The sequence below is a fragment of the Triticum urartu genome, chromosome 1A, assembly GCF_056163025.1.
Source record: "Triticum urartu cultivar PI428250 chromosome 1A, HENAU_Tu73, whole genome shotgun sequence".
Lineage (NCBI taxonomy): Eukaryota > Viridiplantae > Streptophyta > Magnoliopsida > Poales > Poaceae > Triticum > Triticum urartu.
In genome coordinates this window covers 567,906,596-567,929,072 of record NC_141873.1, presented here as the reverse complement: position 1 = coordinate 567,929,072, position 22,477 = coordinate 567,906,596, and the positions used below count along the sequence as shown (strand labels likewise).

The window sequence follows — 22,477 nt, the reverse complement described above, 5'->3', positions numbered from 1 at the left end:
ACTAAAAAGAGAAAAAAAAACAGAAGACAGAGAGAAAAGAAATGTAAAAGAAACAATGAAAGAGATAAAAAGGGCTGCCTCGCCCCGCAAATGGGCCGGCCAAAAAGGGCGCGCTTGCGAAGTGGATGTACCTGTTTCATCACTTCGCATCGTGGTGCGTGATAAATAGGAGGTCCCCTACGTTGGGAGACCTCCTCCCCCAACGTGTTCAGTGCCAGGGAAGGTAGCAAGCGCTCATGCGCATCCCCCCCCCCCTCCTCACCAAGCTTTTAAATCTAGGCTGATATATCACTTTTGGGGCTCTACTGATATAAACATAACATATCATTTTGTAGATATCATTTTCAAACATATCATCTGATATGGATCGAAATATCGACCGATATGGCCGATATCTAGCTCGATATGTCCGCCAATATAGAATGATACATAGATGACAACAATTATTTATCAGAATGCAGTGAAAATATAATTATGCATTTACAAATTGATTATATATTATCAAAGTTGTGTACAATGTTTCATACAAATGCATGTATATCACATTGTTTTTAATCATAAAGCAAGGATTTTGTGAATATTTCCTTAATAGTTTCTTAATCAACAAGTCAATAAACTAGGAATCTAAAAGTGTCATGTTAAAGCATTGACATCATACATTTTGTTTTACTAAAAATAAAGTTTTGAACAAGAATAATGAAATAATAAACTAGACATGTTTTCTCCGATATATCTACATATCGTTCGATATATCACCCGATATCCGACATCCGATATGTCGAAGCCAAACCGATATGAACCCGATATCCGATATTTTGAAGCTTGCTCGTCACACGACCCACACAAGGAGGCGAGTGCTTGCTTGGGACATGCCGGTTATCCCGATTAATCAGAATTTCTTGACCAGTCCACCATTGATCAGTTGACCCTTGACTTTTCGAGAAAATGTGATTTTTTGGAGAAAAAAACATGAGTTCATAAAAAATGTTCATGAATTCAAAAAATCGCAATTTCAAAAAAATTTGACAAACTTTAAAAAGTGCACTAGTTCAAACAAAAATGCGGGATTAAATTCAAAAAAGTGCATGAATCTGATTTTTTAATGAATTTAAGGAAAAACATACAACATAAATTCAAAAAATTCACAGATGTTAGAAAGTTCAGGAATTTGAAGAAGGCTTTTGAATTGAAAAGGTTCAAGCATTTAAAAGTTCGGGAATCGGAAATATCCTTTCTATTGGAAGAAGGCTTTACATTAACCAATGTTTGTCTCAGTAGTATACCCTTGTACACGTTATCTTTCCTGGAGGCCCTAAAGGTTCCTTAAAGAAGATGAATACCAATAGAGCTAGAATGACCTGGCAGGACAAATAGGACCAAGAAGATATACCATTTGGTTAACTGGCCTTTAGTTTGTCTGCCAAAAGACTGGTGGACTTGGTGTGCTGGATTTACAAACTATGAATCAAAGTTTACTATGCAAATGACTATGGAAGCTTTATAACTCTGAAGGTCTACGGCAAAATTTTCTCACACAGAAATATCTTCACTCTCTAACCCTGCCAAGTATGGGTGTAGGAACTGGTGGGTGTCACTTTTGGCAGGGCTGAATGTGAATAACATTTTCCAACATTTTGCCAAAAAGAAACTTGTTGATAGGAAAAACACCCTTTTTAGGAAGATGTTTGGATTGATGATATCTCTCTGGCTGACAGATTCCCTAGATTGAATTTTGCATGCTTCACCAAGCAGGTTACTGTTGAAAGTGTATCCATGTCCTTAAGCATATATTGACATTGTTGATAGTATACATATAGGGGACTAATTACGTTTGCTAAGTTAACACACAAGTTTTAGCCCCCAAGGAAATTGTGTTGTGGATTATCGACCCCCCCCCCCCCCCCTCCCCAAGAATATGACTTGAGAATTGTGCAATAACGACAAAAGGTGTAGCCTTTTCTGTTTATATCTTAAGTTATAGGGATCTTGCACTATTAAGGGGATCAAAGGGGTTCATAATGGATTTGCCAAATCAATGCGATCTAACACTATTCCAATCAAATCACACACGAAAAATCCAAAGCCAAATAGCCTACCTAGCTCCAACTTCTATTTGGCCAAAACTCCCAAATTCAATGGTAGTCGGATGTCCAGCTATTGGCCGGACTTTTTGGGTTGCTACCTAGACGTCCGACTATACACCCAAAACACTAGTAGCGATTTTCTCTAGCGGGACGCCGGGTCGGACGATTAGTTAAGGGATGCTTTGGCCAGGATTATAGTCCGACTATCTTTGTTGCTTGCTGGACCTCTAGCTGATGCCCAACTATTTCGATTTCCTGCCAGTCATCCGACTTGTGGTCTCAAAACATCAGAGGAAGTTCTCAGTGTGGAAAATTGAGATGCATGATCATATGGAGAGATCCTCCAATGATATGTGGGAGATTATGGAAAGTGGCTTCAATCCCGACAAACTCATACCTAGCCCACATATGAGGCGGATCCGGCCCACCTTGACCCACCTATATTCATCCCTGTTCGCAATCCAGACCAAACCCTAGCCACTTCCCTCCCCTCAAGTTCCCTCAGCCCCTAGCTCCTATCCGGCGAACTTCGACCTTCTCCGGCATGGCAGGAAGTGGATCCAACTTCAAGATCTCCCGATCCGTTGAGTAGGACCTCATCCCATGCGGGGCGAGGAGGAGTGGCCACTTGTCTCTCTGCTAGTCCTGGGAGGAGTGCGCCCGACCGGGGTCGGACTCTCTCCGCGGGAATCCTTCGTGTCCGCGCAAATGACGCTTGGATCCGACGCCAGGGCATGCCCTAACCCCTTGGGGTGGTGCGCTTGTCCCTACGGTGTCAGGCTATGAGTCAGAGTTAAACGCTTGCATGGTTTACGGCCAAAACGCTGCGGATGCGAGGCGTCCCTGCCGTGCGAGGCACGTTGCGCGGCAGGCTGTGATAGCCCCACAGCCGATGCCGCAGAGGCGGAGTCACACGCCACCGTGGAGCCGCAACAGGTGACCGGCACCCCCTTGTCGTCGCAACCACGAGGGCGGCTCGTGCACGTCCATCGTCGATCTCACGTCGACCGGCGATGTCCAGGCGACGCCTCGTGTCCCATGTGGGCCAGTCTGCGTTCCCATGTCCTGCTCTACCTCGCCGATGACCAGACCTGGGACACGGAGGGAACAACAAAGGCGGTCGTCGATGAAGTAGACTAGTTTTACGTTGCATGCAATTGTATGGATTTCATGATTTGAAATGAGCCACTCCTTGCGCAATCGATATTTGAGTTTTGGCCGGTCACTGTCCACGGACTCACGGACGTTTTGGGGCAATTTTGCTAGGTCCAATGGTAGATTGTCTTGCAGGCGCAAAATATTTCATACTTTGAGTGGGGAGCGTGGCCGCTTGACGCCCAAATGGCATACTCGCCGAGCAGTAGGATCGGTGCCGGCCGCCTTCGTTTTCTTTTCGCATGTTTTTTTATGCTTCTTGTTTATTTTTATTCCACCTCGCCTCCTCGAGTTGCCGTCTAGTTCCCCTCGGGTCTCCTCCGCTCCCGGGGATCCTCGCCGTCTCCCACCAAATCGCCTCGCCTCTCCTCTCCTCTCCTCCAGATCTCCGCCCGGCGACGCGGAGGCCCCAGTCCGGCGCCATTCGGCCGGAGCCGCCCCGCTCCGGGCTCAGTCTGCCGGCGGTGATGCCGCGGACAGCGGCGCTCCTCCTCCTGCTCGCCTTCTCGGCCGCCGCCGTCGCAGCAGCAGCCGAGGTGAAGGTCTCCTCCCTCCCTGAACCTCTAGAGAGTCGTCTGCTCGGTTGCCCCCGGTCGCACCCTGCGCTAGAGTTGGTGCGATCTGGGGAGCTCTGCTTCCGCGATGAGAGGACGCAGAGAGCTTGATTTAAATTTCGTACTACATACCACTATTCACTCCTCTGTATTTAGGGTGTGAGATTCGGCTTCGCGTTACCTCCGATGATACGAATTCCGCATCAGTAGTGCTGGGTCAGATTGGGGGGCTGGTGAGAAATTTGGTTGCCAAGCGCTCCCATGCAAGCTTAATTTCAGACAGCTTAAAGCACTGCAGCAGTGATCCAGTGAGGCACTTGCCATGCAAACTTAGTTTCAGACAGCTAAATCAATACAGCAGCAATCAAATGACTAACATACAAGGCGATGTTTTTTTTTTTCCTTTTTGTCTTTGATTGACACGTTTTCTTTTGAATTCAGGATAGTACCGCTGGTATCCTACCAGCAGGAGGGAACAATGGTACCGGTATAGAGGATCCAGGTGTTGGGAGGACAGGGCAGAATGGCGAGGCAGATCCTACCACGCAACAGAAAGTACATGAGGAGGGGGAGCTCAAGAAATTCATTACCGAGAACACTAACACGGATAATTCCATGGAAGGAACCAGCACCGGGAAAGATGAGCCAGTACAGAAACCAAATGACAAAGATGGCAACGCAACATCCTCGACGGACTTCTTGCAGGATCCACTGGTCGGAGAATGTGATCCATCCCATAGATGTCTCATTGAAAAACAGAGGTTCATCGCTTGCTTGAAAGTTTCCGGAGGTGATTTTCTAGTCATTTGTTCTTCCTTATTCTCTGGTTGTGTGTAGTTGCTTACGGTATTATATGCTTTGCTTCTATCATGCATATACACCTGCTAGATCAAACATTATTTCATTCCTTTTGAATGCTTGCCATGGTCTTATGGCAGCTAAACTGATGTTTTTTTCATCAAGTATCAATGTAGTATTCAAAAGTTGGAAGATAAAACTGACGGGCTCATCCATGTTGGGAATCTAAAACTTGGTCAACCATGCCACTTAGATGTTTCCCACGTCCCTTTTGTTGTCTGTCAAATAACGGTTGGTTGTAATTGGCGCCATCAAGCAAAAATTTAGATATACCAAAGCACATGGTGCAATTTATGGTTTGGCCTTGTGACATTAATAAGTTGCCAATTATAGTTTAGTTCTCTGTCAACGCATAGCCAAAACTAGTGCTATCAATTGCTGCTACCATAATATGGCAATGATGGAATTGGACGGTTGGCACAACTGACATGACATTAATAAGTTGCCAATCATAGTATGTTTCTCCACCAGTGTGTAGCCAAAACTAGTGTTATCAGTTGACGATCTTGGTTTTGGTCATGATATACCCTGGCTACAGTTTTGGTCTAGGTGGGGCCACAAACAAAGACTAGCATACTTACAACCAGTGCTATATCAGATATAATTTATTTTTGCTGAAGTGCAAATGGAGTCCCTGTAGAACTTTGTGAGTGTTACCTCAAGAACACCTACTATCCATTATTTCTTCTCGAATGGAATATTCGCCAAGATATTTCTTCCTGTGATCTCTGAAGTTTTTTTCATGGAATATTCGCCATCTTAGTTCTTTCCAGCCCTTTCCACATTTTTGCACATAAGTGACCTGTTACAGTTGAAACCAGATTCGTCAGCTCTATCCCTTTTGATGGACAACAAAGGCACAAACCCACTTGATGTTAGCATAACGGCTCCAGATTATGTCATCTTAGCAGAAGATACAGTTCATGTTGAAGCAAACGGTCACAATGAGGTATGCTACTGTGCACGAGAATTAATCTTTGAAGATAATTATATTGTTGGTTTATATGTCTTAATTGTTTCATGTAAAATGTCTCGGTATTTTGCTTTTGCATGGAGTGTTCTGAAGAAAATGCCATTTCTTTTCCCTTTTGCTGTGAAAGTTTGTTCAACAAGCATCTGAGTGTCCTATTGCACTTTCCATGCCCGTGAATGCAAAATTCAAAAAAAAATTGTCTGCTGTTACATGATTGATTACGGGTGTTAATGCGATATATCGTGTTTGCCTAATGTTTAATACACTATCTTTGCTCTTATCAACTTCAATACGGAAATTGGGCCCTTGGCATTCTGATTTTAGTGCTATCTGAATGTTATACTGATCTTCTCTTCTTCTGTCATTATTAATTCAGACGCAGGTGAGTGTTTCTGTCAGCGATACCGTGAATGACATGGCGATAGTTCTCAAAGTCGCAGAAGAAACCTGTAAAATCAATCTTGAGACCGCAGTCACAAGGAACACAGGCCGAGTGATACCAATGCGGCTTACTCCGACCTACATGCTGGTGCCCGTATTTGTTCTCCTTGGGCTGGCGGGACTATGTGTCAAACTCCGTAGGGCGCGGAAGCAAGATGGTGGGCCAGCATACCAGAAACTCGACGCACCAGAGCTACCGGTCTCCATTGGAGGGAAGAAAGAAGCTGATCAGCCTGACCAGTGGGATGACAACTGGGGAGATGACTGGGACGACGAGGAGGCGCCGTCAACACCGTCGAACTCCATGCCCAACCTGTCGTCGAAAGGTCTGGCTTCGAGGAGGTCGACCAAGGATGGCTGGAAAGATTAGCCGCCGGTCGGATGTCTATATCAACGCCTATATTTTTCTCTCCTGTCTTTCTTGAAGAGTTTTTTTTTCCGCTTAGCTTTTTTGATAGGTTTCACTGAGGAGACCACTAGAGAATGTAATACGCTGGTAACACTAGAAGAAATATGAATGCTATTTTTTGCTAGTTTTATGTTACTGGTGAATGAATGCAGTATTTTAGTGGCACGTTCTGTACTTGTTTATGCTGTAATACTACGTTTTTTAGTACATTCCTTTTTGCCCAACAAAAAAAACAAATTGTTCAATTAATATTTACTCACCTTTAACTATAGTATTTTTTACTCACCTTTAACTATATTATTGCATAAAAAATCAACCTTAAAGTAATTATTAACCTTATCACTTTTTTCTACTCCGAATGTTAGTGCATAAATAAAATGAGATGGTTAATAGACTATATGCCTCCTAACCTAGGCACCATACATGTTTGTATTTTTTGGGGGAATTTCTAAAGATAGTTACAGATAAGTAAACATGATTATTTTTTAAAACTCCATTCTACAATTGTTTGGACAAACTGTTCCTTTTTGTTAAGGGCAAAACAAAAAAAATACTTATGTGAACACCCAGACTGCATCAATACTTTACCGCGATGCACCAGAGATGGTGGCGGTAGCTGGTGCATGGTTAGTGAGGGTGGACCTATGCTACCGCCATTGACTATAGCGGTAGCTTATATAGCCTACCGTCGCCGTATACCGGTCCGAGGATTGGATTGTGCAAAACTTTCAAATAGGGATTCAATCGTGCCAAACTTTGTTCAAAAGGTTAAAACAGTTTTTTTAAGACAAAGAAGGTTAAAAAAGGCTTAGGGAAGGTTAAACAGTTTTTTTTAGAAACGGGAAGGTTAAACAGTTATTTCGGCCTCTTTGGATGTACGGGCTGCACCTGCCGTCTCATGGGCCGAAGTGGGCCCCCAAATGGTCCATCCAGTGAAAGAAAACTGGGCATTAGGTCGACCGTCCCTTGACCCGAGCTGTCCAAAACTGCTAGTATTCCCATGGCTGGTCTCGGCGGCGCCGCTCTCCAGCTGCACGCGGCCGTGGCCGTGCTTCGCACGGCGGCGGCCGCCGGCAAGCTGTCCGCAGGCAAGGCAGTCCACGCGCATATGCTGAGAGCGTCCCATTTCCACGTCGTCCTGCACAACCACCTCATCGCCTTCTACGCCAAGTGCGGCTGCCTCGGCCTTGCCCGCCGAGTGTTCGACGCAATGCCCTCCCGCAACCCGGTCTCCGGGAGCCTCCTCATGTCCGGCTACGCCTCCTCCGGTCGCCACGGGGACGCGCTCGCGCTGCTCAGGGCGGCCGACTTCGACCTCAACGAGTACGTTCTGTCCACCGCCCTGTCGGCCACGGCCCAGGTCCGGAGCTACGACATGGGGAGGCAGTGCCATGGGCATGCCGTCAAGTCTGGGCTGGCGGAGCACCACTATGTCTGCAACGCGTTGCTGCACATGTACTGCCAGTGCGCTCATGTGGAGGATGCGGTCAAGGTGTTTGAGAGTGTGTCTGGTTTCGACGCGTTCGCGTTCAACTCGATGATCAATGGGTTTCTTGACAAGGGCAAGTTTGATGGTTCGGTCAGGGTTGTGAGAAGCATGGTCGGAGAAGTTGAGCAATGGGACCATGTGTCGTATGTCGCAGTTCTTGGGCATTGTGCTAGCACCAAAGAGCTGCTGCTTGGCCGTCAAGTGCATGCCCAGGCGTTGAAGAAGAGGCTCGAGCTGAATGTGTATGTGGGCAGCGCTCTGGTTGATATGTACGGGAAGTGTGAGTGCGCCTGTGATGCTCATTCCGCATTTGAGGTTTTGCCAGAAAAGAATGTTGTTTCTTGGACAGCTGTTATGACTGCCTATACCCAGAATGAGCTGTTTGAAGAGGCATTGCAGTTGTTCTTAGATTTGGAAATGGAAGGAATTCGGCCAAATGAGTTCACTTATGCCGTGGCTCTCAACAGTTGTGCTGGTCTTGCAGCCTTGAAAAATGGCAATGCACTTAGTGCCTCTGCTGTGAAAACTGGCCATTGGGGTGCTCTGTCTGTCTGTAATGCCCTCATTAATATGTATGCAAAAAGTGGCAGCATTAGTGATGCATGGAGAGTCTTCCTTTCTATGCCATGTCGCGACGTGGTCTCGTGGAATTCGATCATAATAGGCTATGCTCATCATGGCCTTGCAAGAGAAGCCATGCGTGTATTTCATGATATGTTGTCTGCTGAAGAAGCCCCATCCTATGTGACCTTTGTTGGGGTGCTGTCAGCTTGTGCACAGTTGGGTCTTGTCGATGAAGGATTGTACTACTTGAACATTATGATGAAGGAAATGGGTATAAAACCTGGAAGAGAACATTACACTTGCATGGTTGGTTTGCTCTGCAGAGCTGGACGGCTAGATGAGGCGGAACAGTTCATATTGAGCAACTGTATTGGCACTGACGTTGTTGCGTGGAAATCGCTTTTAGGTTCTTGCCAGGTATATAAAAACTATGGCCTGGGTCATCGAGTAGCTGAGCAGATCCTTGAGTTGAAACCCAATGATGTAGGAACCTATGTTTTGCTTTCTAACATGTATGCAAAAGCAAACCGATGGGATGGTGTCGTGAAGGTCCGGAAACTGATGAGAGAGAGGGGTGTTAGGAAAGAGCCTGGTGTTAGTTGGATCCAAGTAGGAAGTGAGGTCCAGGTTTTCACATCAGACGACAAGAATCACCCATGGATAAACCAGATCACCATAAAGCTCAAAGAGTTGATAGACCAGATCAAAGTGATCGGATATGCTCCGAATTTTGCAGTTGTCCTACATGATGTTGAGGATGAACAAAAGGAAGAGCATCTTATGTATCACAGCGAGAAAATGGCTCTTGCGTTTGGCCTTATTCACAGCCCCGAAGGAGCAACTATCTGCATAATGAAAAACCTCAGGATATGCGATGATTGCCATGTTGCTATCAAACTCATCTCTCTTGTGACGAGAAGAAGAATAGTTGTGAGGGATACTGTTCGGTTTCATTGTATAGAGGATGGAGTATGCTCATGTGATGACTATTGGTGATCCACACCTTGGTTGTCAGAAGTTCCAGAACATATGTGTTGTTATGGACATCAACATGGTATGTCATCTTATTTTCTAGAGCCAAGGTTAGAATCTGTAAATATTTTAAGGATTTTTGTAACTGAAAAAGTCAATTTGCTTGACCGAATAGAGACGGAAAGACATCAGGAATTCACCTGTAAAATGTGTGAATGTTACCACTGCAACAATGTCTCTGTTCACTATCTTTGATCATGTAGTTGATCAGATATACTCCCTCTGTAAAGAAATATAAGATCATTTAGATCACTAAAGTAGTGATCTAGTGATCTAAACGATCTTATATTTCTTTACAGAGGGAGTACTATATACTATAACGTTTAGTTTACATACATACACCTATAATGTTCTACAATTACCATTTTTTCCTACACACTGAACATTAACTGGATGATGAACTTTGTCAATAGATGTGTCTGGCTAGATGTCTATCTCTACAGAATTTGCAGAGCTGTTCATTTTGATCTGGAAAAGTTAACTTGTTTTTTGCAAAAAATGTTTTTCCTTAACTTGCCAATAGCATTTATATTGCTCATCATTTGGATCAGTAATCTAAAAAGTTAGCGACAGCAACTCATTTGTTGCTTGTTGCATGATGCTCCAGGTGAGTTCTGTTTCCTGCTGGCAGAAGTTGTCGCCTAGGTTCAAGTAAAAAAACATCACAAGAATATCTGCTCAAGCGTACACAGTAGTGCACGGGTTATTGCTTCTGCATGTTATTTTTCAACAGAAACAACCCCTTTTCTCTCTGGAGGTTTTGTAGCAAGCATGGTTTTCCTCTTCCTCCGAACGAGTTGTGATGTTCTTCAACTTTGCGTCTTGAGCAGAGTTCTTGGTGCTGCCCGTCGCCCTGCTCCCATCTTGCAGCAGATCCCCTTGCTGCTGGTGTCACTCAAGCCTACGTTCCCGCGGTCGATCATCCCAGGTTTGCTGGTTTTCCCTTTGCTCTTTGCAACTTTATTTCTTCGTTGCTCCTTTTGTCTGAACTGTTGTGATATTCCTTCTTTCAGGTCTCCCCCATATATCCAGTGGGAATAATTTTTATACATCACATTTACAGTGACGTATAGGAGTACCTGGAATGAACAGAACAGGTCGACTTTCCCCATTCTCGGGAACTTTGGTTTGACCAAACCACACATTGCCATGTCAGCGTACAAATATGTTGCCAAGGAAACCAAGCCATTCTCTCTCTGAAGCAGATCAAAAACCTGAAATTTGTCAGCTCAACTGAACGAGCCACAAATACAAAATGATATCGAATCTGATGTATCTCGTCAGAAACGACTAATGCCTCCGGGTCTCCCTATTTATCTTCAATGCAGGATCAAATGCTTTAGACGCCCTGTTACTATGGCTTATGTTTCCCTCGCAGCATGTTATGATCCCGTTGTATTCTGTCCATTCTTTGTGCGACAACGGAGTATCATCACTGAGACCTGTAGCCCTTGCCTGTTAGTTAGGCATGATATCGTTGCTGGGTGCTCTTTTTACTAAAAAATCGGTTAAATCATTTGGCCGAGCGGGTTGTAAAAGTGTTATCAGAAGTGAGGATGTAGGGAGAAGAGAAAATGCTCCTCTACTACGAATCGTCTAGAAACATGATGAACCTGATGAGGCGCCAATGGCCTGTTTTATCGAGAAAAAGTACTCCAAACCAATTGAAATATGTTCAACGCAAGGCGTAATGGTGATAGTGAGAGATTGTAAATCTGAACCAACCACGAGTCCAGGAGCATGATAACATGGCAAGTAACAGATCCTCAATTAGTACCCAAAAAAAAGCAATCTAGTTGCATAGAAAAATCCGGGATGACCCGCAAAGACTAGAAGACATTCAAACTTATGCACAAAAACAACACATAGGAGGAGCTCTCTGCCCTTCCACATTTCTTCTCTTGTTTCACCAACAGCGGTTTCATTTACAGCGGGCAGGGAGGGATTTCAAGCGTTGCACCAGCTTGGATCTGGCCCCATCCGATGAGGCGCCAATGCTTGTCGACACGACGGCTCAGGGCGACCTTCTCGCCTATGCTTGTGCAGACAGGGGTGGTGAGCTCAAGCTTGGCGAGATCGCCCTTAACAGCGACCACGCGGGCGCCAGTCGACATAGACCCTATGTTAAGCATCAGGATCTCACGCTTGCTGAGCTTGGCGACCTTCCCCGCCTTCTCTGCACCCTTTGATCTCACACCCAGAAGCCTTGGGAGAAGAAAAAAGTTGATCTGCAAAGCGATGTAGTCCAAGGAAATGTTATTAACATCTATCTCTGTTCTTGGCTAAAATTAGACTCCCTCCGTATCAAAATATAAAATGTTTTTGACACTGTCGTACTGTCGAAAAACATCTTATATTAAGTTACAGAGGTTGTAAAAGATTTGACAAACCTATGTAGTCCAAGGATGCCATGAACAGCTAGAGTACATCTCTGTTTTGGAAGAAAAAATGAAAGATTTGACAAACCTCAAGCTCCGCGAACACATCAGGGAGCGATCCGATTTCACCCAGGACCTGGCCAGTCAGCCTATCTGCACGAGTCAAAGTCGGATCCATGGTCGTTCCCACACCAATAAGCCCTCCTGGAACAGCAAATTGGAGCTCATTCTGCTCGGCGTAGAGCGAGACGATCCTCGAGTAGATTGGGCAACATTTGATTTTGCCACTCGAATCCTTCATGACCATGCCAGGGCGAACTTCGATATTCTGGTTCACCCTGAGGACTCCCTGTAAATAAAAGGATCAACATTATTCACCACAGCAGAAAAAAACAACACCTACAATCTTGAGACTGAGCATCTACATCTACATCTACATACCCTGAGGATGGTGCCACCTGCCACCCCACCTCTGATCTCATCAACCTCTGAACCAGGCTTGTTGACATCGAAGGAGCGAACGACAATCATGTTGGGAGGTGATGTGAAGCTCCTCTCAGGAATAGGGATTTTCTTCACAATATATTCACAGATGACATCAATGTTGTACTTGAACTGGGCAGATATTGGCACCACAGGAGCACCTTCAGCTTTCGTGCCCTACATACACAAAAGGGAGTAAAGATCAAACAATAAAGGTAAGACATGTACTAATTATAACAAGAGAAACGACGAACAGTAGTTACCTGGATGAATTTTTGGATTGCTTCATGCTGGTTCATTGCTGCACTCTCCTGGATAACATCAATCTTATTCTGTAGAATTATGAGGTGTTTGAGACCCGCAAGAGCCGCCAGATGCTCGGATGTCTGAGGTTGTGGGCAGCTCTCATTTGCTGCTATCAAAAGCAAGGCTCCATCCATGATAGTTGCTCCATTAAGCATTGTGGCCATGAGAATGTCGTGACCCTATTCAAAGGAGTATTTAACCAAAAACTACCACATTTGCCGGAAACGTGACGGAAAACTACCACTCTATGTTTTTGTGCGGAAAACTACCAAATTTTTCCTAAGCCGTGGCAAAAAACTACCAACTCACGAAATCGCTCGCTTCGCCCGCACTAACCCCTATTCTGACTGGTTGGGCCCACCAACAGTTGCCATGCGGGCTAACGGACGGCCGGCGCGCGCTGACGGCCGTTAACGGCCCGTCCGCTGTCGGAACGGCGGCTGTCGGTGGGCCAATAAGTGAGAGCGAGTGAGCTCAACCACTCGCTCATTCTCTTCCTCCTCGCTCGCTCTCACTCGTCCTCATCCTCTCCCCTCTCCCTGGTGCTCTGAGCTAGGTCAGCCTATCGTCGTCGCCGCCGCGGCCATTGCTGCCGGTAGAAGTTGAGGATGCCATCTTGGAATGACGAGGAGAGCTCGGACGAGGACATCAACATGGTTTCAATGGATCCTCAGCTCTTTGTAAGTGCATAATGGTGGAACAGAGTTAGGGTTAGGGTTAGTTCATCCCAAGTTGGAGATTCCAAGTTGCTTTTGGTTTGATTCGAAGTTTCTTTTGCAGGAAACCCCTGACAGTGTGGTGGAACCATCTTTCTGTGGTTCTTACACTGAATCTGAGCCGACGTGCATGATGCATCATCAGAGGCCGAAGAAGATGGTGGCTTTTGAAGGTGCTTTGACTGGGAGGCGATTCCTGGGTTGTCCTGTGCAGCAGGTATTAAATCTTGAACGCTAACTTGTTTTGCTGCTGGAGATGTGTGATGTGTTTTGCTGCTGGAGATGTGTGGTGCAGCATGTGGTGCAGAGATGTGTGCTGTAGTTTAGAACTGAATTGAATACATGACTGAACCTGAGAACACCTACATGCAGAGATCTTTAGTGTACTGTGAACTGAATGTATTAGTTAGGTGTTACTGAATATAGCTGTTAACTATAAAAGAACAGAGTTAAATGAATTTATATCTACTGCTAAATATAGCTGTTAACTGAATTTATCTCTGATGCTAAGTCAGGTGTTGTGTGCTTACTATGAAAGAATTGTAGGTGTGAACTTTGGTTATCTGTACTAAGTTTGTTACTAAGTGATTTGTGATTAATTATAAATAATTGCTTCTGTAGGATGTAGGTGTGAACTGTGGGGTTGTGGAGTGGGTGGATGGTCCTTGGCCAGAGATTCTACAAAGGTGCCTAACAAGGATTTGGGACATGTACCATGAGCAGAACTTGGGGAGGGTGAATGACAAACAAGCCCATGAGAAAGAGGTGGGCAAGCTACAGAAGGAAATTGATTTCCTGTCAAACAACTACAGCCAGTTGGTGGAAGATGTATCCAAGCTTTTTGACTATCAAGATGGCAAGATGTCTCATGACATGGACTATACCAGTCAGGCAATCAATGAACTAGCTGAGAAGAAGAAACAACTTGAGGATCAGGCAAAGATTGAGTTAAGTATGGAAAAGCTGAAGCTTGCTAAGGAGCAAAGGTGCATTCTTCAAAGCCAAGCAGATATCATTCAGAACATGAGGAAGGCCATGAAGGAACTGGAGGGGGACAGGGACCTACTTAAGCAAGAGAAGAAGAAGCTAGAGTATCTGATTGCTGATCTGCTCAATGCTGGGCATGCCAGCAAAGATAAGCTGGAGAGGATCAAGGCAATTATGAATGAGTGAAGTGCTTGGTGTGTGGGTTAAGTAATTAGTAGGCCTATATATATAGCTGGCCTTGGAATGTCATGCATGTTAGGTGTATATTTTGGGAAAGTTCCATGTGCTTTCAGAATGGTATGAGGGAGGGAGGTACTGTTATGGTTTAAGAACTAGTTGGTTTTATCTATGATGTAATGACTATTATGTTAAGACCTACTATGCTAAGTGAGTACTAATGCTAAGTTAAGTAAGTAAGAATGTTTTATCTATGATGAGGCTGCTTTACTCTGCATATATCATGTGTGGATAACTGACAATAGTGACATAGTTGAAAGTGGCAAGTAGCAAGTAACATATATAGCAAGTAGCTTAGATAGTGTGACAAATAACTTAACATATGTAGCAAGTAGCAAGTAGCAAGTAACATATATAGATAGTCTGACATAGATAGATAGTACTGCCATTCATAGTCTGACATAGAAAGCAACTAGTAGTAGATAGTGCCTGACAAAGATAGCAACTAGTACTAGTAGATAGTGCCTGACGAAACTGAACCTAGGAACTTACTGAACTTACGAAAGTTCAGGACTGACGAAACTGAATATTTTTGCACTGAAAGGCAGCACTTCACTCCTCCTTCAGCATCTTCAGGCGCTGGGAGCGGCGCACTGCAGTCACGGCCGCCCTCTTCTTCTTGCCCAGCGCCAGCTCCACCACATCTTCCTCGCCGCCATCTTGTTCTTGCTTCACGACGACGCCGTCTTGGAGATCGACCTCCGGCAGCGCATCCACGTGGATTGGAAGGTTCCTGTCCCCCTCCATGGCGTTGAGGATGGGAGCCAGCAGCTGCACTTCAGGCTCGTCGTCGGAGAGGACGACGACCTCATCCACCTCGTCGTCAGATTCGTCAGACGACTCATCCTCATCATCTTCACTGGACTCGTCGTCAGAGGACTCGTCGTCTAAAGACTCGCCGTCAGAGTCGTCAGAGGGCCCAGGGACCCATGGATTGCGCCTCTCCCAGTAGGCGTTGTTGATTGGGGCTGGGAGCGCGAGGACGGCGTCGGTGACGTGGTCCGCGGCGGCCGCCGGCGTGGTGGATGAGCGGTACATCCACCATCGGGCGCGCTGCCTGGGGTCGGGGGAGCGCTGCACCTCGCGCATCGCCCATAGCAGAATGGTCGGCGGCGGGATGGTGCGGCCGACAGGGAAGGCGCGCTGCTTTTCAGCAGCTGTCATCACCTTGACGAGGCCGCGGGCGTGGTTCCTCAACATCGCCAGACTGGGGAACCAGCGCGCGATCTCCCTGTACTGCGCGCGCATCTCCTGCTTGTTGCCGGCGAGAGCTTCGATGGCCAGCTGCCAGTCCATGGCGACGGCGGTGGCGGTGGTTGTCGGTGGCGATTTCGACAGGAGAGAGGGGGAAGCGGAGTGGGCGGTGCGAGCGGCGAGTGGGTGAGTGAGCAGAGAGCGTGGTGGGTGGACACGTAATAAAGTCGTAGAATCCGAAACGGCTGGGTTTACTCAACGCACGCTGAACAGACGACGTGATGGGCAACATATAATAAGTTTGGCCGATGCTAGTCAAACAAATCACTAGCACTAGCCCATTGGTATTGAACGCATGGTTACAACCAACTGGTCCTGGGTTTGAGCCCCAGGCCAGACATTTTTTTGTGCATATTTTTTCTAAAATGAATTTGGCAGTCACTTCTGAACTGTAGAAACGGCAAATTAAAACAAAAAACAAATTAAAACAATTAAAACATGCACCTAAACTGCACAAATGGCAAAGTAAAACAAATAAAACAAATCACTAGCACTTAACCCATTGGTATTGGGCACAAATAAGTAGCAACCATACATTCAACATTGCACACAAGTTCACATGTCTGAATTTAAGCAGTCTAGTAGCAGAGCACAAACTTAGTACCATACAATCAAACTAAGTAGCAGAACACAAACTTAGTAACAGAGTTTCAATGGTTTCCACTAGCACTAAAATATAGTGCAAACTTGCTAGGGGGTTTCCTCTTCCTCTTGCCTGATAATATCCCTGGTTCTGCAGTGGATGCTCTTGGTGCATTGAATGTTTTTGTTGATGCTGATCCTCTTGGAGCTCTTGTTGATGCTGATCCTGTTGGAGGTGCTGGTGAAGACCTGGCTGCTCCTGCAGAAACAGTTGATGCTGAAGCTTTCTTATCTGCTGCTGTTTTTCTGTTCCTCGCTGCTTTAGGAGGTGGAGCAGATGAGGCTGGCATCTGTGAAGTTTGGTGTTGATGTGGTGGTTCTGGAGGTGGGTGACTAGCACTAGAGGAACCCCTAAAAATTTCTCTATTCTCCTGCATGACAGAATTAAGATAGTTAGTACATAGAGCAGACCTAAAATAATTAAACAACTATTAACTAAACAAAGAATGCAACATTTTTAAATGACCTGGTGTAAGTTCTTTCTCATCTGAAGACTTGGGTTTAGAGCTTTCCCACAGTAAGTAAATCTATGGCCCTGTAGACCACAATTGCTGCATGTAATTGTTCCCATCCTGCTTGTGTCTTTTGGTGCAGGCACCTCAAACTGGCCCTTTCTCCTAGCTGTTTGTTTCTTCCCTGCTTTTTCTTTGAACACTGGTGGCTCAATATCCTGAGTATGGGTGTCAGGCCAGAATCCAGGACCAGGGACAGGGTACACTATGTCTTTGTATGCTTCAATATATAGTGGTTTTTTGAAAAATTCATGCACATAGTCCTCTGGGTGCATGTGAATCTTGCTCATTGCTGCTATTGCATGGCTGCATGTCACACCTGTCATGTCCCACCTCCTGCAGTCACATGAGTTAGTAGCTAGGTTGACACAGTACTGATTTCCTTACTAGACACTTGCCAAATGTCAGGACCAGCCTTATGTGCCTCACAAAATTTGGCATACTTCTTATTCTCCTCTAGTTTCTCTGAATAGTTGGGTGTGATCATCCACCTGTTGTTCTCTGTTTTTTCCCTGGTCTTCTGCCTTTTGATCATCTACTTAGTCCTTATTCCTTCAAACATAGTTCTAATTGGTTTGGCCCTAACATCAAGGATCATTTTGTTGAAAACCTCACTAAGGTTGTTCACAACAAGATCAATTTTGCAATTGTAATCCATTGAAGACCTACACCAAGTCTCCTTTGGAATTTTTGTAAGCCACTTCTAGGCATCCTCACACTCTGCTTTAAGCTTTGCCATTGCTAATTCATGGCCATGTTTGGTGAATGAGTAGCTAGCCTTATCTACTAGCTTTTTTAGTTCCGCTCCTCTGAAACCAGCTGACTGAAAATTTGCATAGATGTGCCTGAGGCAGTATCTCTGAGGGGAATCAGGGAACACCTCATTTATAGCCTTAAGAAGACCCTGATTGTAAATTAATAACCATGGTCATGAACAAAAACAAATAAAGCCAGTAATAACTATATTTATCTGAACTACTGGCTAAGATAGGTTGCATACCTTTTGCCTGTCAGAAATAATGGTGTAGGTTCCAAATTTGCTTCCACTTCCAATGCAACATCTTAGCTGGGTTAAGAACCATGTCCAACTTTCTGAATCTTCCTTATCAACCACACCAAAGACTATGGGGTAGATGTTGTTGTTGCCATCTCTTCCTGTGGCTGCAAGAATTTGCTGTCCAGTGGTTAGCTTGATGAAGCAACCATCAAGCCCTGCATCCATACCCAAATTAGCTACCAAAAAATTACAACAAGATATTTTGAACAAAATGCAGTTATATATTTACCTATAAAGGGCCTGCAACCATTAAGAAATCCTTGCTTTGATGCATGCAAGCAGTAGAACATGTACTTAAATCTAGGAGTTGGGGCAGGGTTTTCTGGGTCCTCAAATGTTGTAACTACACACCTGCTATCAGGGTTTGTGTCAAGAACTGCTTGTAGGTAGTCCCTCAGTCTATAGTACTGCTCCTTCTGGTCACCTTGGACAACCCTAATAGCCTTCCTCCTTGCCCTATAGGCCACACTATTTGATACATCAACTAAAAACTTGACTTTGCTGTTTTTAATAAGTGAATCCACAGGTGCTCTAGGATCTGCTCTAAGAGAAGGCTCAACTGCTTTGGAAAGCCACTTAGTAGTAACCTTTGTGTTCTCTGCTGATGCTGGACAAGTGTGCTCCATGTTACACTTCTTAATGCAAAATGTTCTTTCATGAGCTATCCTGAAGGCACACATGTAAAATTCACATCCATGATTTCTCTGTGAACACCAAACAATAATTCTTGTTGGAGTGTTCCTGTGGTAGTGAAAAGACCTCAAAGTCCTTATATGAAAATCTTTTAATGCCTCTCTGAACTGGTAAACAGAATCAAAACACAAGCTCTTGCACAAGAGTAAATGTGAATTGGGAATTGAAGGGTCAAAATATACCCTTTCCTTCATCTTTTTCTTACTACTCTTTGTCTTTGGCTTCTTCATGATGTATGGTAGTTCAACTTCATTTTCTTCTTCCTCATCACTTATGCCTGCATCACCAGCAAAACAAAACTCATCTGCTTCAGGAAACCAATCTTCAAAACGTTTTTTCTCTACCTCATTGTGACATCTGCTAGTTGGCCCAGGGTTCTTCACATGTTTCACAATAGCAGTACTTTGCAATGTTGTTTCCTCTTCAGAGGCACACTCTATTTCCATTTGTTGAACAACTTCAGCACTCCCATCCGAATGAACTGAATCATCAGAACAAAATTCAGACACTTCAGTGTCTCCTTCAAAGTGGTTCAAATTTGCCTCTCTTTGAATCCTGCTCCTCTCAAGCTGAGCATTTCTATCATCTATCTCATTCTGAAGCTCAGATTGCTCCACAACCTTTTGCACACAGCAACTCTCTTGAGTGTTCATGTAATTCTGAATAGCCTGTGTACTTATTGCAGGTTCAACATCTCTCACAACCCTTATGTTCACAACATTGACATGATTAAAAAACTCCAACATTTCATGAACACTAGCTTCATTACCTAAATACTTTACTCTTTCAGATCCAATTTCCTCCTCCTTCACATAGTACATGTAATCACTCTGCCCATATATACCCTTCACTAGCAATGAGTGATTGTAGAGTAACAAAAGATATATCTGACTCATATATACCCCTTTTCACAGGGTTTCTTCCTTCTAAATGAAACCATATCTCCCACTTCTTGTCAGCAAAACTGCAGAAATAGGTGCTCATGAATTCAATTGAAAATGACAGAGCTACAAGTGCAATACAATTTACTACACATGTCCAACAAGCTCTAACAAACACATCTTACTAATTTGCCAGATTGAAGCAGCTAACCAATTCATGAGCAGCTAACCTATTTGACAGATTGAAGCAGCTAATCTAGCAGATGATATTTCCATACCTGCAACCCATTGGCGATGACTGGGCGAGCTGTGCCTCCTGCTGCTGCGAGCCGGCCTGCGTCGAGAAGCTGGTGCTCCCCAACCAATTGTCGACTGAGCCCACAGCGTCCAAACTTGTGCCACCGCCGCCAGCGTCGCCGCCGCCGCCGCCACCACCCATATCGCCGACGCCCCCCTCCGGAACCACCGCCGCCATCGTCGTCGCCGCCGCCGCCACCTAGTTCAGAGAGAGGGAGAGGACGGAGATAGTGCAGCGAGAGGGGAAAGGATCAGATCTTGACCCGCACCCGACCGACAGCCGCCGTTCCGACAGCGGACGGGCCATTAACGGTCGTCAGCGCGCGCCGGCCGTCCGTTAGCCCGCGTGGCAACTGTTGGCGGGCCCAACCAGTCAGAATAGGGGTTAGCGCGGGCGAAGCGAGCGATTTCGCGAGTTGGTAGTTTTTTGCCACGGCTTAGGAAAAATTTGGTAGTTTTCCGCACAAAAACGTAGAGTGGTAATTTTCCGTCACGTTTCCGGCAAATGTGGTAGTTTTTGGTTAAATACTCTATTCAAAGAGATGGAGAAACTTTATGACCACAAATACATATAATTGACAGCAAACAAGCTAATCGACAATGTTGATAATCAGCCGGGTAGGACAATGTTAGTATACTAGAACTGTACAAGAGAACATTCATAACGGTAACAGGGTAGGGGAGGCTTCATCATACCGGACAATCAACAAAGGAAACATGTCTCAGAAGCTTCATCCTAGTGTTTTCAAACCCAGGAACATCACAGGCTGGAGAATCTTCTTTTCCGCTTCCATAAGCCCTTTACATAATTGCACACGAGTCAAATAGTGTACAAGAGCTCAAAAACCAGAGCAGTAATTGTGAGTGTGTGTGGTAAATAATCGTACGGTAGTTAATATCCGCAGATCAAATTTTATACTCCAATCATGAGTATACTACCATATATTCAGTAGAAAATAATCATATGCATAGACAGGTTCAATAATATATACAGTATGAGTATAGAACAGTGCCCCAGAAGTTCTTTGCTTTAAACTGTATAAACAGGGTTAGTAATAAAATCTAGAGTAATACATAATGTAAAAAAGGTAGCATCATGATTTTCGGTGCATGATTTGAAATTCAACATACTTGTAGCACATTGGTCGTGGACATCTGTCGTCCTCGCATTTATAGATTTTTGCATTAGCATAACCCAGCTTGATAGTGATGTTACGTTCAAGCTCATTCTTGAAGCGAACAGTCTACAAAACAAAATAAAGAATGAGTTCCCACCAGGTCAGGTCAAACTTTTGTGAATCGGGTTTAAAGACATCTGCAATGTATCCATAGCATAAATAAAGTACTATATGTGTAGTTTACTCGTTCATATACCAAAAAATAATATATGCGTGGAACTCATAAGCAGTCACTATAACTGTGATATATGCTTTGTCACTTGTCAGGCATATACAGAATTCAGATTAAGAACTTGGAAACAAAATGTTGCAAACATACCTGAACTCCGGTTATAGCTTTCACAACGGTAGACTTCCCGTGGGCCACATGACCAACTGTACCTGAGGTGTGACATGAATGAAAGTGGTGATCTGATAAGTAAAAGTAGTGAAGATCAAAACGCTGCCAAAAGGAAAAGGATGGTGGTGTCAGACTGTCAGTACCAATGTTGATGGTGGCTTGGCGTGAGATAACTTGAGGTGACAATGGGTGGAGCTTTGCGACGTCAAGCTTGCTTACGTCCTGCTCCATTAATCCTCCGGCCGCCATGTTTGAAACTGAAAATAAAATATGGTAACAAACATGATTATGAGATTGACGAGTTGCAGGAAAACAGAAGACGATCGAGCTGACACCTCTAGACAGCGTGGCGCGACGAAGAGGGTCGCCGCGCGCGTGGATGAGAGGACGGGCGGAGAAGGGGCGCAGCAGCCGGTCGCCGGAGACGGGGGTGTCGCTGTCGCCGGTGGTGTAGACGGACGTTCGAGCAAGAGCGATCAGCGTCTGGGAAAGATGGCGGGAGGGCGAGCGAGCTATTGTGGCTTCGTCTGCGGTATTGGATTCAACCAACTGGGCTGGGCGTGTTCCATGCCGCGGCAAGCACTTTATAGGTCCAGGCGACGGGCCGGCCACGCTGTCAACCAGTCCGTGTCCGACTAGAATTAAGCAAGGAATTCCCTATTTGGGGTTGCCCCGGTTTTTCCCTACCCAGTCCTTGTTTTGGCAAGGCTCGTCCAGTTTCTTCGGCGGGGTTTTTAGATTGCCCTTTTCTTCTGTTTTTTTATTCGGCTTGTTTTTAATATAGATTTTTCTTTTCATTTTTCCTCATTTTAAAATCCTTGAAATTTTTAAAGTTAATAAATATTAATTTGATTTCACAAAAAGAATCAAATTCATGAGCTTTATAAATTTCATGAACGTTTTTTCAAATCCATGAATATTTCTCTGAACGTGTGAACATTTTTTTTCAAATTCACA

General features: G+C 44.9%; 5 protein-coding genes across 7 annotated transcripts; 3 read left to right on the top strand and 2 right to left on the bottom strand.

Moving 5' to 3' along the window:
• The first annotated feature begins 3,493 nt into the window (after positions 1-3,493).
• LOC125530141 (uncharacterized) lies at positions 3,494-6,598 on the top strand. Of its 2 annotated transcripts, none has more exons than XM_048694543.2 (4): positions 3,494-3,781; positions 4,235-4,583; positions 5,473-5,600; positions 6,001-6,598. In XM_048694543.2, the coding sequence occupies exons 1-4, from the start codon at positions 3,707-3,709 to the stop codon at positions 6,433-6,435; spliced, it is 987 nt and encodes a 328-aa protein (XP_048550500.2). In that variant the 5' UTR covers positions 3,494-3,706; the 3' UTR covers positions 6,436-6,598. The 2 variants fall into 2 exon arrangements, with proteins under 2 accessions (XP_048550500.2, XP_048550508.2); XM_048694551.2 differs by having other exon boundaries at positions 3,497-3,775.
• Positions 6,599-7,448: 850 nt separating this feature from the next.
• LOC125530119 (pentatricopeptide repeat-containing protein At5g39680) lies at positions 7,449-10,901 on the top strand. Of its 2 annotated transcripts, none has more exons than XM_048694522.2 (3): positions 7,449-9,581; positions 10,390-10,487; positions 10,573-10,901. In XM_048694522.2, exon 1 carries the CDS (start codon positions 7,475-7,477, stop codon positions 9,521-9,523), a length of 2,049 nt encoding a protein of 682 aa, XP_048550479.2. In that variant the 5' UTR covers positions 7,449-7,474; the 3' UTR covers positions 9,524-9,581; positions 10,390-10,487; positions 10,573-10,901. The 2 variants fall into 2 exon arrangements, with proteins under 2 accessions (XP_048550479.2, XP_048550485.2); XM_048694528.2 differs by having other exon boundaries at positions 7,449-9,609.
• Positions 10,902-11,484: 583 nt separating this feature from the next.
• On the bottom strand, positions 11,485-21,769 carry LOC125539465 (eukaryotic translation initiation factor 2 subunit gamma-like). Its single transcript, XM_048702927.1, has 8 exons — positions 21,664-21,769; positions 21,500-21,561; positions 21,134-21,246; positions 20,699-20,801; positions 12,684-12,905; positions 12,379-12,597; positions 12,026-12,286; positions 11,485-11,787 (listed from the first exon to the last, which is right to left on the bottom strand). The coding sequence occupies exons 1-8, from the start codon at positions 21,767-21,769 to the stop codon at positions 11,485-11,487; spliced, it is 1,389 nt and encodes a 462-aa protein (XP_048558884.1).
• On the top strand, positions 13,335-14,666 carry LOC147992839 (uncharacterized). The gene is made up of 3 exons (XM_087541558.1): positions 13,335-13,406; positions 13,507-13,659; positions 14,064-14,666. The coding sequence occupies exons 1-3, from the start codon at positions 13,335-13,337 to the stop codon at positions 14,613-14,615; spliced, it is 777 nt and encodes a 258-aa protein (XP_087397684.1). The 3' UTR covers positions 14,616-14,666.
• Positions 16,414-19,778, bottom strand: LOC147992838 (uncharacterized). Its single transcript, XM_087541567.1, has 3 exons — positions 18,361-19,778; positions 17,029-18,286; positions 16,414-16,933 (listed from the first exon to the last, which is right to left on the bottom strand). The coding sequence occupies exons 1-2, from the start codon at positions 19,718-19,720 to the stop codon at positions 18,057-18,059; spliced, it is 1,590 nt and encodes a 529-aa protein (XP_087397693.1). The 5' UTR covers positions 19,721-19,778; the 3' UTR covers positions 16,414-16,933; positions 17,029-18,056.
• Positions 21,770-22,477: the final 708 nt, after the last annotated feature.

Bases quoted from the DNA above. Each gene is read 5' to 3' on its own strand.
- LOC125539465 (XM_048702927.1), bottom strand. From the start codon at position 21,769: ATGGCGGCCGGAGGATTAATGGAGCAGGACGTAAGCAAGCTTGACGTC. The intron at 21,562-21,663 runs GTACTGACAGTC...GTCACACCTCAG, and splicing joins CCAAGCCACCATCAACATTG to GTACAGTTGGTCATGTGGCC. The intron at 11,788-12,025 runs GTTTGTCAAATC...ATCGCTTTGCAG, and splicing joins ATGTGTTCGCGGAGCTTGAG to ATCAACTTTTTTCTTCTCCC.
- LOC147992839 (XM_087541558.1), top strand. From the start codon at position 13,335: ATGCCATCTTGGAATGACGAGGAGAGCTCGGACGAGGACATCAACATG. The intron at 13,407-13,506 runs GTAAGTGCATAA...TTTCTTTTGCAG, and splicing joins CAATGGATCCTCAGCTCTTT to GAAACCCCTGACAGTGTGGT. The intron at 13,660-14,063 runs GTATTAAATCTT...TTGCTTCTGTAG, and splicing joins TGGGTTGTCCTGTGCAGCAG to GATGTAGGTGTGAACTGTGG.
- LOC125530141 (XM_048694543.2), top strand. From the start codon at position 3,707: ATGCCGCGGACAGCGGCGCTCCTCCTCCTGCTCGCCTTCTCGGCCGCC. The intron at 3,782-4,234 runs GTCTCCTCCCTC...TTTTGAATTCAG, and splicing joins CAGCAGCAGCCGAGGTGAAG to GATAGTACCGCTGGTATCCT. The intron at 4,584-5,472 runs GTGATTTTCTAG...AGTTGAAACCAG, and splicing joins TTGCTTGAAAGTTTCCGGAG to ATTCGTCAGCTCTATCCCTT.
- LOC147992838 (XM_087541567.1), bottom strand. From the start codon at position 19,720: ATGAGTCAGATATATCTTTTGTTACTCTACAATCACTCATTGCTAGTG. The intron at 18,287-18,360 runs GTAAATATATAA...GTATGGATGCAG, and splicing joins TGGTTGCAGGCCCTTTATAG to GGCTTGATGGTTGCTTCATC.
- LOC125530119 (XM_048694522.2), top strand. From the start codon at position 7,475: ATGGCTGGTCTCGGCGGCGCCGCTCTCCAGCTGCACGCGGCCGTGGCC.